This window comes from Caretta caretta, chromosome 24 (genome assembly GCF_965140235.1).
Source record: "Caretta caretta isolate rCarCar2 chromosome 24, rCarCar1.hap1, whole genome shotgun sequence".
Lineage (NCBI taxonomy): Eukaryota > Metazoa > Chordata > Testudines > Cheloniidae > Caretta > Caretta caretta.
The window spans coordinates 18,390,500-18,404,466 of NC_134229.1; the positions used below are offsets into that span (position 1 = coordinate 18,390,500).

A 13,967-nucleotide genomic window follows, 5' to 3' on the forward strand; every position below is an offset into this window, starting at 1 on the left:
GGTACAGGTAAGCTGGCCCCCTGGGCCACACCTCCCCCCGGGCGTGAGGGACAGGGACTGGGATGGCGAGGAGAACGGGGAGGAAATTGGGCACGGGGGGGGGTGTCTCTGGGGCACCCAGGCTGCCCCCACATCCAGGGCCTGGGTACCCCCCGTCTCCAGCCAGGGGCGCTGTGGTACCGGTTGCCCAATGGGATCATTGCACCAGAGCTGTGGAAGTCGCGCCATGGTGCAATCCCGCTGAGCAGCGCGCGGGAGGGGGGACTATAAATTAGAGGTTCCCCCCCCCCCCCCCTACATGGCTGAGACTCGCCCGCTCGGACACAGCTGCACAGTTCCCGGGGGGGTTGCACCTCTCCGGCAGCTGGGCTCTCCGGGGCCATGGGGGGCCCTGGGGCGGGACATGGGGCCCCGGCAGCATCACTGCTGGCAATCCTGGCTTCTGCTCTGCTGATCCCAGGTACCAACAGCCCGGATTCCTGGGTTCCCTGGAGGGGCTGGGGGCTGGGGGGTCAGAGCAGCGGGGCTGGGAGCTGGATTCTGGGTTCTCTCCCCAGCCCTGGGAGGGGAGTGGGGTCTGGTGTGTGTGGGGGTGGGAGGGGCTGGGAGCCAGGACTCCTGGGTTCTCTCCCTGGCTCTGGGAGGAGAGGGGAGGGGGAGCCTAGTGGATAGAGTGGGTGGGGGGCTTCGGGAGCCAGGATTCCTGGGTTCTCTGGGAAGAGAGTGGGGTCTGGTGGTTAGACCTGAGGAGGGAGGAGGCTGGGATCAAGGACTCCTGGGTTCTCTCCCCAGCCCTGGGAGGGGAGTGGGGTCTGGTGTGGGGGGGATGGCTGGGAGCCAGGACTCCTGGGTTCTTTCCCTGGCTCTGGGAGGGGAGTGGGGTCTAGTGGTTAAAGCAGTGGGGCTGGGAGCCAGTATTCCTGGGTTCTCTCCTCAGTTCTGGGAGGGGAGTGGGGTCTAGTGGGTTAGAGCGGGGGCAGCCTGGGAGCCAGGACTCCTGGGTTCTCTCCCCTGCTCTGGGAGGAGAGGGAGGGGGAGCCTAGTGGGTAGAGTGTGTGTGGGGTGGGGGTCGGGAGCCAGGATTCCTGGGTTCTCTGGGAAGGGCGTGGGGTCTGGTGGTTAGAGCCGGGGCAGGAGGACGCTGGGATCCAGGACTCCTGGGTTCTCTCCCTGGCTGTGGGAGGGGAAAGGGGGGGGGCCCAGTGGATACAGCTGGGAGCCAGGACTCCCCCTGCCTAGCCCCTAGTGGGCACAACTTGTGGTATTGTTGTTTCGCGGGCTCAGGCACCACCTCCGTTGTGAGCGCACACGCAGAATTCTAGACACACGACACGGCTCGCCTCTCTCCCCCCCACAACCACAAACACACAGAGGGACCCACAAACCATCACGTCCACACAGACCCACCATGGCATGCAGAGAAACACAATCTCACACACACACACACACACACACAGCAGGGCTCGTCCCCTCCAGCAGGGGGCAGCAGGGACACGGGGACACACAGACATACACAGAGCAGGGCCCGTCCCCTCCAGCAGGGGGCAGCAGGGACACGGGGACACACAGACGCACACAGAGCAGGGCCCAGCCCCTCCAGCAGGGGCAGCAGGGACACGGACACACACAGACGCACACACACAGAGCAGGGCCCGTCCCCTCCAGCAGGGGGCAGCAGGGACACGGACACACACAGACACACACAGAGCAGGGCCCGTCTCCTCCAGCAGGGGGAGCAGGGACACGGACACACACAGACGCACACAGAGCAGGGCCCAGCCCCTCCAGCAGGGGGAGCAGGGACACGGACACACACAGACGCACACAGAGCAGGGCCCAGCCCCTCCAGCAGGGGGCAGCAGGGACACGGACACACACAGAGCAGGGCCCGTCCCCTCCAGCAGGGGGCAGCAGGGACACGGGGACACACAGACGCACACAGAGCAGGGCCCAGCCCCTCCAGCAGGGGGAGCAGGGACACGGACACACACAGACACACACACAGAGCAGGGTCCGTCCCCTCCAGCAGGGGGCAGCAGGGACACGGGGACACACAGACGCACACAGAGCAGGGCCCGTCCCCTCCAGCAGGGGGCAGCAGGGACACGGACACACACAGACACACACAGAGCAGGGCCCGTCCCCTCCAGCAGGGGGCAGCAGGGACACGGACACACACAGACACACACAGAGCAGGGCCCGTCCCCTCCAACAGGGGGCAGCAGGGACACGGACACACACAGACACACACAGAGCAGGGCCCGTCCCCTCCAGCAGGGGGCAGCAGGGACACGGACACACAGACACACACACAGAGCAGGGCCCGTCCCCTCCAGCAGGGGGCAGCAGGGACACGGACACACAGACACACACAGAGCAGGGCCCGTCCCCTCCAGCAGGGGGCAGCAGGGACACGGACACACAGACACACACAGAGCAGGGCCCGTCCCCTCCAGCAGGGGGCAGCAGGGACACGGACACACAGACACACACAGAGCAGGGCCCGTCCCCTCCAGCAGGGGGCAGCAGGGACACGGGGACACACAGAGCAGGGCCCGTCCCCTCCAGCAGGGGGCAGCAGGGACACGGGGACACGCCCCCGGTGCCCACCCCGCCTCCACGTCTCCGGCTCCCCGCAGAGGCTGGCTCCCTGCGCTGTGACAGCCGCAGCTGCATCCTGCTCCGCGACCGGGGGGTAAACGCCTCCCCAGCGTCGTCACCCCCAGCGGCACCGAGTCCTGCACCCCGGCCCACGGCGCCTGCATGGAGGCTGCCGTCACCCTCAGCACAGGTGACACCCCCACGGCACAGGGAGGCCGGATACCGGGCTCGATGGGCCCATGGGCCTGATCCATGAGGGGCAGGGAGCGGGCGGGACACAGGCTCAATGGGCCCGTGGGGCTGATCCAGGGGGCAGGGAGGGGGCGGGACACAGGGCTCGATGGGCCCATGGGCCTGATCCATGAGGGGCAGGGAGCGGGCAGGATACCAGGGTAGATGGGCCCATGGGGCTGATTCAAGGGGCAGGGAGTGGGCGGGACACCAGGGTAGATGGGCCCGTGGGGCTGATCCAGGGGGCAGGGAGGAGGCGGGATATGAGGGTAGATGGGCCCATGGGGCTGAGCCGAGAGGGGCAGGGAATGGGTGGGATATGAGAGTAGATGGACCCATGGGGCTGATCTAAGGGGCAGGGAGTGGGCGGGACACCAGGGTAGATGGGCCCGTGGGGCTGATCCAGGGGGCAGGGCGGAGGAGGGACACTGGGCTCGATGGGCCCATGGGGCTGAGCCGAGAGGGGCAGGGAGTGGGCGGGATATGAGGGTAGATTGGCCCGTGGGGCTGATTCCAGGCGTTCCCCAGAGATGGGCCCCGCCCCAGGGTCTGTGGAACTCCCTGCTACTGTCTTCACCTGCCTTTCGTGTGGCTCTTTCTCTCCAGGGGGCATGTCTGTGACTCTGATCCAAAGGGGGTGCAGAGATGGACACCCCAAGGCAGGGACCGAACCGCCCGCTGGGCCCAGCAGATTCCTCCACATCCAGGCCGATGTCCGCTACTGCCTGTCTGACCAGTGCAATGCCAAGGGGCTGGATCTGGGGAGCCCTGGCCAGGCCACAGGTAACAGGAATGGGGAACAGGGCACGGGGGGCTCTGGGGGGCGCCGGCTCCCATCCAGCCCCAGGGCAGGGACTGGCTGGCTCCGGGGGGGGCGGGGAATGGGGCACAGGGGCCTGTCCCCTCTGGGGGGGCGCCGGTTCTGATCCGTGTCTCGTTGCAGCTCCGGCCCCCAGCGGCCCCACCCAGCGCTACGCCGGCCTGAGCCTCGGCCCCCAGCCCCACACTCTGGAGCGGGTGACATGTGACGGGGAGGACGCCCGCTGTTACCACGGCAACGGCACCCTCACAGCAGGTGGGTGGGGAGCAGTGGGGGTGACGCTGGGCTTTGTACCCCAGGAGCCCTGGCTCCCCCTGCTGCCCTTGGGGTGCATTGCAGCCCCCGCACCCCCCCTGCCAGTGACCAGGACGGCCCAACTGGGCGGGGCACTGCCTGGGTCAGGGTGCTGCCTCCGGCCCCCAGTGCGCCCCCGTCCCCGCCCCACTGCACCCTGGGGAGGTTGGCACAACCACCCCTTTGCCGTAAAAAAGGGAAGAAGGAGGATCCTGGGAACTACAGGCCAGTCAGCCTCACCTCAGTCCCTGGAAAAATCATGGAGCAGGTCCTCAAAGAATCAATCCTGAAGCACTTGCATGAGAGGAAAGTGATCAGGAACAGCCAGCATGGATTCACCAAGGGAAGGTCATGCCTGACTAATCTAATCGCCTTTTATGATGAGATTACTGGTTCTGTGGATGAAGGGAAAGCAGCGGATGTATTGTCTCTTGACTTTAGCAAAGCTTTTGACACGGTCTCCCACAGTATTCTTGTCAGCAAGTTAAGGAAGTATGGGCTGGATGAATGCACTATAAGGTGGGTAGAAAGCTGGCTAGATTGTCGGGCTCAACGGGTAGTGATCAATGGCTCCATGTCTAGTTGGCAGCCGGTGTCAAGTGGAGTGCCCCAAGGGTCGGTCCTGGGGCCGGTTTTGTTCAATATCTTCATAAATGATCTGGAGGATGGTGTGGATTGCACTCTCAGCAAATTTGCGGATGATACTAAACTGGGAGGAGTGGTAGATACGCTGGAGGGGAGGGATAGGATACAGAGGGACCTAGACAAATTGGAGGATTGGGCCAAAAGAAATCTGATGAGGTTCAATAAGGATAAGTGCAGGGTCCTGCATTTAGGACGGAAGAACCCAATGCACCGCTACAGACTACGGACCGAATGGCTAGGCAGCAGTTCTGCGGGAAAGGACCTAGGGGTGACAGTGGACAAGAAGCTGGATATGAGTCAGCAGTGTGCCCTTGTTGCCAAGAAGGCCAATGGCATTTTGGGATGTATAAGTAGGGGCATAGCGAGCAGATCGAGGGACGTGATCGTTCCCCTCTATTCAGCACTGGTGAGGCCTCATCTGGAGTACTGTGTCCAGTTTTGGGCCCCACACTTCAAGAAGGATGTGGATAAATTGGAGAGAGTCCAGCGAAGGGCAACAAAAATGATTAGGGGTCTGGAACACATGACTTATGAAGAGAGGCTGAGGGAACTGGGATTGTTTAGTCTACGGAAGAGAAGAATGAGGGGGGATTTGATAGCTGCTTTCAACTACCTGAAAGGGGGTTCCAAAGAGGATGGCTCTAGACTGTTCTCAATGGTAGCAGATGACAGAACGAGGAGTAATGGTCTCAAGTTGCAGTGGGGGAGGTTTAGGTTGGATATTAGGAAAAACTTTTTCACTAAGAGGGTGGTGAAGCACTGGAATGCGTTACCTAGGGAGGTGGTAGAATCTCCTTCCTTAGAGGTTTTTAAGGTCAGGCTTGACAAAGCCCTGGCTGGGATGATTTAACTGGGAATTGGTCCTGCTTTGAGCAGGGGGTTGGACTAGATGACCTTCTGGGGTCCCTTCCAACCCTGATATTCTATGACCTCTCAATGGCTGCCCCATTGCACTCTGGGGAAGCTGGCATGATGCCGTTTCAATGGCTGCCCCCACTGCATTCTGGGAAGGTTGGCATGACAACCACCCCTTTGCCGTGACCTCTCAATGGCTGCCCCACTGCACCCTGGGAAGGTCAGCACGATGACCGTTGCCCCATGGCACATAACGGCTGCCCCACTGCACCCTGGGAAGGTTGGCACCATGTCCCTCTCCCATGGCACGATAGTGGCTGCCCCGTTGCACCCTGGGAAGGTCAGCACAATGCCCGTTGCCCCATGGCACATAACGGCTGCCCCATTGCACTCTGGGAAGGTTGGCACGATGCCTGTTGCCCCATGGCATATAATGGCTGCCCCATTGCACCCTGAGAAGGTCAGCATGATGCCTATTGCCCCATGGCACATAGTGGCTGCCCCATTGCACCCTGGGGAGGTTGGCGTGATGCCCCTCTCCCACGGCACATAGTGGCTGCCCCATTGCACCCTGGGAAGGTTGGCGTGATGCCCCTCTCCCACGGCACATAGTGGCTGCCCCATTGCACCCTGGGAAGGTTGGCGTCCCTCTCACACACGTCCCCCTTGTGCCCCCAGGGAAGCTGGCAGTGGCCGTCTTCATGTGGAGCTGCCAGGCCCCATCCTGCGCCGTGCCGCCCAGCCGCCACTTCGGCCCCCTGCAGCTCCGCCAGGCTGGCACCTGCTGCTCTGGCAGCTACTGCAACGGGCAGGGGGCCCTGGCACTGCTCTCCCTGGGCCTCAAGTTCTCCTCCGGCCACGTCCCCACCGGGATACCCGGCTACGGCCCCCTCGCCAACGCCACGGCCTGGAAAGGCCACCAACAGCCCGGGCGCAGCCACGGCACGGCAGCCACGGAGCTGCCCCACCAGGACGACAGCACGGAGGCCCACTATCCGGACCCAGACCACACTGGCTACGACCACAGCACGGACCCACTCAACCCCAGCTACGAGGGGGACCCGCCCCACAGCACCGGCCCCCGCGCGCGCCCAAAAGCCTGGCAAGAAAAACAGCTACCCCACGTCCACCCACGCCCACGTCTCCCAGGCGCCTGGCCTACGCCTCTGCCCCCTGCTAGTGGTTCTGGGGATAGCCCGCCTGGGGCTGTGAGCGGGGCTGGGGGCCAGGACGCCTGGGTTCTCTCCCCAACTCTTAGCAGCTATGAGGCAGTCATTCCCCCCCTCCCCCACATTGCATGCCTCAGTTTCCCCACATTTAAAGGGAGGGCTCCCAGAGGTGGGGGGTCAGCCCCATGTGACGTTCCCTGTTTCTCTGGGTTTCTGCTGCTGATTTCAGTCCCCATTGTGGGCCCCCCCGTCCTCCGCGCCCCCCCCCTCCCCCCAAGCCTCTCTCTTTAATAAAGTCTCTTACCCCCAAGCCCTTGCATCGCCCAGCTGGTCTCTTTCCGGCGGTGGGGTGCGGGGTGACAGGAATCCTGGTACCAGAGAATTGAGGCTGCTGGCCTGGGACATGTCAGGTGGTTCTGCAGCCCCCTTCAGGTCCCCCATCAGAGGGGATATGCCAGCCCCCTCTCTGGCACAGATGGGACCCACCCCCCACCCCAACCCATCGCAGTATAGAGGGGAGGGAGAGAATTGCCCCCCCCGCCCCCCGTTCCTTAGTATGGTGAGAAGAAAGGCAGGGGCCCTTTAAATGTGGAGGAAAACTGAAAAATGGACCCAGGCATCCAGGTGGGACTCCAAATTAGACAATTCCATACTGAACAGCCCCCGCCCCAGCTTCTTACCAGCCCCCCTTCGCTCCCTTGGGTCATTACGCAGCTGCCCTGCCCCAGAGGTGGCCGCATCTCAGCGCCGGACGAGGGGGCCCTGTGTAACCAGCCCCCCGCGCCCCGCCCCAGAGGTGGCCGCATCTCAGCGCCGGGCGAGGGGGCCCTGTGTAACAAGCCCCCCGCGCCCCGCCCCAGAGGTGGCCGCATCTCAGCGCCGGGCGAGGGGTCCGTGTGTAACCAGCCCCCCGCGCCCCGCCCCAGAGGTGGCCGCATCTCAGCGCCGGGCGAGGGGGCCCTGTGTAACAAGCCCCCCGCGCCCCGCCCCAGAGGTGGCCGCATCTCAGCGCCGGGCGAGGGGTCCGTGTGTAACCAGCCCCCCGCGCCCCACCCCAGAGGTGGCCGCATCTCAGCGCCGGGCGAGGGGGCCCTGTGTAACCAGCCCCCCGCGCCCCACCCCAGAGGTGGCCGCATCTCAGCGCCGGGCGAGGGGTCCCTGTGTAACCAGCCCGGCGCGCCCCACCCCAGAGGTGGCCGCATCTCAGCGCCGGGCGAGGGGGCCCTGTGTAACCAGCCCCCCGCGCCCCACCCCAGAGGTGGCCGCATCTCAGCGCCGGGCGAGGGGTCCCTGTGTAACCAGCCCCCCGCGTCCCACCCGAGAGGTGGCCGCATCTCAGCGCCGGGCGAGGGGTCCCTGTGTAACCAGCCCGGCGCGCCCCACCCCAGAGGTGGCCGCATCTCAGCGCCGGGCGAGGGGTCCCTGTGTAACCAGCCCCCCGCGCCCCACCCTAGAGGTGGCCGTATCTCAGCGCCGGGCGAGGGGTCCCTGTGTAACCAGCCCCCCCGCGCTCCACCCCAGAGGTGGCCGCATCTCAGCGCCGGGCGAGGGGTCCCTGTGTAACCAGCCCCCCACGCCCCACCCGAGAGGTGGCCGCATCTCAGCGCCGGGCGAGGGGGTCCCTGTGTAACCAGCCCCCCGCACCCCACCCCAGAGGTGGCCGCATCTCAGCGCCGGGCGAGGGGTCCGTGTGTAACCAGCCCCCCGCGCCCCACCCCAGAGGTGGCCGCATCTCAGCGCCGGGCGAGGGGGCCCTGTGTAACCAGCCCCCCGCGCCGCACCCCAGAGGTGGCCGCATCTCAGCGCCGGGCGAGGGGGCCCTGTGTAACCAGCCCCCCGAGCCCCACCCCAGAGGTGGCCGCATCTCAGCGCCGGGCGAGGGGGTCCCTGTGTAACCAGGCCCCCGGATGGATGATTTCCCACATGCTGCCGGCAGAGCAGGTTCTATCCAGCCCCAGCCTGGCTGGGAGCCAGAAGCCAGCTGGAGGGGTGGGGAGCGAGCGGGGAGCAGGACGGCTGGGGGGCAGCAGAGGGGGGGGTCATTCATGGAAGCAGCCCTTCCTTGTCAGTCTGGCCGTCCTACCCTGTCGCTCACACGCAGTTTGTGACCACAGAGCGGGGCTTCGGGATCCCCCGTCACAGCCACCCCCCAGCCCAGCCGAGACCCTCCTCTGGACCCCACCACAGGCCGAGCCACCATGACCCACGGCAGGCCCAGGGCGTGGGAACTGGCCCCGCCCTATCTCCTGGCATCAGCTCTCCTGATACAAGGTACCGGGGTGGGTTAATGGAACCCAAAAGTAAGCAGGGCTGGGAGCCAGGACTCCTGGGTTCTACCCCAGCTTTGAGACGGGAGTGGGGGCTAATGGTTAGAGTATGGTGTGGGGGGCGGGAGTCAGGACTCCTGGGTTCTCTCCCCGGCTCTGGGAGGGGAGGGGAGTCTAGTGGTTAGAGCAGGGGGAGAGGAGCCAGGACTCCTGGGTTCTGGCCCTGGCTCTGGGACGGGAGAGGTGGGACACGGAATTTCATCTAGTGATTGGCACGAGGCCAAAGCTGGGGCTTCTTCCGCCCAAGGACAGTGAGGTGGGGGCAAAGTGTGGGGCGGGAGGAACTCGTCCCTCTGTGACACAACCCGCTCCCCCGGCCTTGGGGGTGTCAGGGGGCCCTGCTACTGACCCCTGTATCCTGATAGGCCCTTGTCCCCAAACCCCGGGGGGAGTCCCAGATGGCTCCCCCATAACCCCCCGACTCACTCATGCCGTGGGCACCGCCCTGCCAGCCGCAGCACCGCACCTGCGTGGAGGGCATCAACACGAGCGCGGCCCCCGGGGCTTCCCCGGGACCTCCGGGAACCAGGCAGCAGGGGGAGCCACTGAGCCACGGGGCGGGGGGAGGGAGGTGGCAGAGCCTGCTGGGGCGGGATCCGTGGGAAGCACAGGGCGGGGCTGGCGGGCGCGGAGACGGGACAGAGACGAGTTTGATGGGGGGCCTGTAACTGCTACAAAATTACTCCCCATTTCCACTGGGATTATGCTCCATGGGCATTACTCCCAGTTCACTCCAGAGTTACTCCCAGTTTACACTGGAGTTACTCCTGATTGGCAGTGACATTACTCTCAGGTTACTTCTGATCTGCAATTGATTCACTCCCAGTTTACATCGGAGTTACTCTAAATCTACATCAGAGTTGATCCTCATGTATACCAGGGCTCCTTTCCTTTTACACTGGAGTTACTCCACATTTACTCCAGGGTTACTCACTATTTACAAAGTAGCTAATCCTGACCTGTACTGGTCTCATTCCCAATTTACTCCATAGTTACACCCAATTTAAACCACAGTGACTCCTGAATGACACTGCAGTTATCCCCGATTGCTCAATGGGTTTACTCTCGATTTTACCCTGGAGTTACTCCCAATTCACAACAGTTACTCTAGTTTTACTCTAGTCACACCAGATTTGCTCCTGATTTACAGTGATATTACTCCTGTTTCACACTGGAGTGACTCCTGATTTCCACATCTCAGTTACCAGACTGACACTGATTTGACTCTGGATTGACACTGATTTTACTCCCCTTTCAACGGCAGTTACTCATAATTTATACTATATTTACCCTCTATGTGCAACGCCGCTACCCCTAATTTGCAACAGAGCCACTCCTGATTTACAGTGGAGCCCCTCCCCATCTCCACCATAGCCCCTCCCCATTCCAACCAGATTTCCTCCCCATTTACACCAGATTACCTCAGGATTTAGGACCAGTCCTGCCCCTCTTACCCCCTTTAAGCCTCACCACCCTCTGCAGCTCTGCCTTCGGCGCTGGCAAACCCAGGCCTAAGGTTCCCGGAGTAAAGGGAGGAAACCCTGCCTTTGAGTGAGAGACTCCAGGAGCTCCAGCTATTTAGCTAAACAAAGAGACTTGATCCCCGTCCATGCGTCCCTACGAGTGGAACAACTATTGAAAACAGGCTCTTCGGTCGCGCAGAGGAAGGTCTGACCCGACCCGACGGCTGGGAGCTGAAGCCGGACAGATTCAGACTGGAAATAAGATGGACATTTTTAATGGTGAGGGTGAGTTTCCAAGTGGGGTGGTGGATTCTCCATCAGGCCAAGTTTTCAGTCAAGCTGGGAAGTTTGTCTAATAGCTATGCCCCGGTTCACACAGGCCGACGGCACACGGAGCGTCTACACTCATTGGTAACCCTGGGTTAGGCAGGGTTGAGCCCTGGCCCCCGGGTTGGGGCTCCTGCGTCTACATTGCAGAGCGATAGGGCTTGACTCCAACACGACCCCACGGTGAGGTCCTGGGTCGGTGTGTAGACAGAAAGGGGGCAGGGTTAGGCCTGCACCGTGGACAGGCCCCGGAGCTCCGCCCGGCTGGTGCCAGCTGGCCTTGGAAGAGGGGATTGTACCAAGGGTGGGTGGCATCTGGCCCTCACTGTGCACTCGCCTGGGGGCTCTTTTCCGCTGCTCTCTTCACCCCCCACCCCCAACTTTGATTTCCAGGCAGCTGGACGGTGACCGTGGTGCACCCAAAAGCCCCTTCTCGGGCACCTCGGCGTCGTCTAACTCCAACCTGCCTGGCTACTCCTGCCACCACGTCTGCAACACCAGCCTCTGCAACTGGCTGGGAGAGTCTGGGAGCCAGGCAGGTAACTGCAGCTCTGGGCATCTAGGGGGCACCAGCCTCGGGGGGGTGGGGAATGGGGCACGGGGCCTGTCCCCTGTAGGGGGCGCTGGCTCCCATCCTGCCCCAGGGCGGGGCCTGGCTTATGGAGGGGCAGTAACCTCCCAGGTGCGTCTCCCCACCCAGAGCCCCTGCCCAGCGGTGCTGGGTGCCCGGTGTCTCCGGCTCCCACCCAGGAGGCCTGCCCTGCCCCTGAGAAGACCAAGTGCCTTGGGCAGAACAGGTACCTCTTCAACGGCACCCGCCCCAGGCCATCAGCATCGGTGAGGGACGCCCGGGGTCCGCCCTGGCTTAGGGAGGACAGTGTGGTCCAGTGGTTAGAGCGGGGGGGGGGGCTGGGAGCCAGGACTCCTGGGTTCTATCCTGGCTCGGGGAGTGGAGTGGAGTGGTTAGAGTTGGGGGGGCTGGGAGCCAGGACTCCTGCATTCTCTACCTGGCTCTGGGAGAGGAGTGGGGTCTAGGGGTTAGAGCAGAGGGGGCTGGGAGCCAGGACTCCTGGGTTCTCTCCCTTGCCCGTGCTCTCCTTGTGCGGTGGACGATCCCAGCAGGGCCGGTGCCCGGGGCTCTCAGCTGTGAGCCATAGCGGCCCCAACCGCTCTGTGCTTTTCTTGCACAATCCAACGGTGAGAGGAGGGATGGGCCCACCCTGCCCGGGGCTGAAGAACAGACCTTGGACTCCAATAACCTTGCGCCCGGCCCCCTCCTGGGCACTTCGGAACAGCCAGACAGCCCCAGCAGCTTCCTCCTTCTCCTCCGCTGTCATAAATCCGCCCTATGGACACAGCCCCACCTTGATGGGATCAAGCGCCCCCTTGCCCTCCTGCCATCGACTCTGTGTCACTGTGCGGTTGGTCCCCGGCTGCCCCGCCCCAGAGGTGGCTGCATCTCAGAGACAGGTGAAACGTCCCAGTTTTATGTTTCCAACCCTGAAGCTAGCTGCTTTATTCCTGTAGCCGTACCCTTCCCTGCTGGGGCCCAGCGGAGGTGACATGGGGGGAGAATCACACAAAGAAAGGGGTGTCTGGGGGGTGCCACCCACGACCAGGCCTCTGGCTGTTTAAGAAGGGTGAGGAGCAGTTGCCTGGCACCCCATGTCCTCTTAGCAATGGGATGCGGACACCCTGGCTCCCTTGGCAAGCTGGGATGGAGATGGAGGCTTTAGGGGGCTGGACGGGAGCTGTCCAGTGCACCACCCCGGGCAGCTCTGAGCTGGGCTGGGTTATGGCTCAGATGCCAGGGGGCAGGGCTCAGCAGGGGGTGCTACACTGCAGGGAGTGGAGGCCAGTGGTTAGAGCAGGACTGGGGGGTTGCTGGGAGCCAGGACTCCTGGGTTCAATCCCTGGTTCTGGGAGGGAAGTGGGGTAGTGGTTTGGGGGCTGGGAGCCAGGCCTCCTGGGTTCAATCCCCGGTTCTGGGAGGGGAGTGGAATAGTGGTTTGGGGGCTGGGAGCCAGGCCTCCTGGGTTCAATCCCCAGTACCAGCCCCCTCACCTCTTCTTAGGGGATGCCAAGGTCTGTATGGTGCTGCAGACCTGAGTGCAGCCGAAGACCTGCACCGTGTTCTCCTACATCCAGAACCTCAACACCATTGAAGAGAAGGGGCACCGCTTCCCTGGGGGTGCCCCACATCCTCTCCAGCACCTAGGCCAGACCCCTCCCTGCTGCTAGCACTGGCCACTCACGGACTGTGACAGGGAGGCTGGATGCTGGGGTAGAAGGGTCCGTGGGCTGATCCAGGGGGCAGGATACTGGGGTAGTCAGGCCATGGGGCTGAGCCAGGGGGAAGGGAGGAGGCGGGATACTGGAGTAGATGGGTCCTGGGGGTTGATCTGGGGGGGCAGGGAGGATACCGGGGTAGATGGGCTTGTGACACCTGGAACCCCTGTAGTCACCACTGTTATATAGTTATGATATGTCTTGTACAAAGTCTGCTTTGTGAGGTATCATTCTAAAAGTCTTAATCTGTTGAACATTAATCTCCTGTTAAATTGTGTGCGCTAGCTGTCACGGAGTCCCTGGGCGATGCTCTGGAACTGCTCCCCATGAAGCCAGGCAGGACTCTGGGGCAGTCGCCTTTCTGTGAGCAGCCTGTCTCCAGGACACACAGCTCACCCGGCTCCACCTTCCTGGGTCTGACCTCGGAGCATTCAGCATCCTCTGCCCCTCCGTGCGCTTCCCACAGCGAGTCCGCCCAGGCGGGGTCCTGGGGAAGCCAGAGGGTCCTGCCCCCCAACTCCACAGTCAGACGTGACTCTCAGCCAGCCAGTAAAACAGAAGGTTTATTAGACAACAGGAACATGGTCTAAATCAGAGCTTGCAGGTGCAGAGAACGGGACCCCTCAGCTGGGTCCATTTTGGGGGGCAGTGAGCCAGACAACCACGTCTGCACTTCACTCCATGTCCCAGCCAGCCCCAAACTGAAACTCCCTCCAGCCCCTCCTCCTCTGGGCTTTGTCCCTTTCCCCGGCCAGGTGGTCACCTGATTCCTTTGTTCTCCAACCCTTCAGCTCTCACCTTGCAGGGGGGGAAGGGCCCAGGCCATCAGTTGCCAGGAAACAGGGTGTCGGCCATTCTCTGTGTCCAGACCCCTGCACACACCTGCCCTGTAGGGCTCTGCAATGATCATACACCCTTACCCCACCCCCTAGATACTTAAGAACTG

General features: G+C 63.0%; 1 protein-coding gene across 2 annotated transcripts; it reads left to right on the plus strand.

Moving 5' to 3' along the window:
* Positions 1-310: 310 nt before the first annotated feature.
* Positions 311-6,925, plus strand: LOC125626074 (uncharacterized). Of its 2 annotated transcripts, none has more exons than XM_075122865.1 (4): positions 311-460; positions 3,439-3,615; positions 3,776-3,907; positions 6,125-6,925. In XM_075122865.1, the coding sequence occupies exons 1-4, from the start codon at positions 382-384 to the stop codon at positions 6,904-6,906; spliced, it is 1,170 nt and encodes a 389-aa protein (XP_074978966.1). In that variant the 5' UTR covers positions 311-381; the 3' UTR covers positions 6,907-6,925. The 2 variants fall into 2 exon arrangements, with proteins under 2 accessions (XP_074978966.1, XP_074978967.1); XM_075122866.1 differs by lacking the exon at positions 311-460 and adding an exon at positions 1,844-2,791.
* The last annotated feature ends 7,042 nt before the right edge of the window (positions 6,926-13,967 follow it).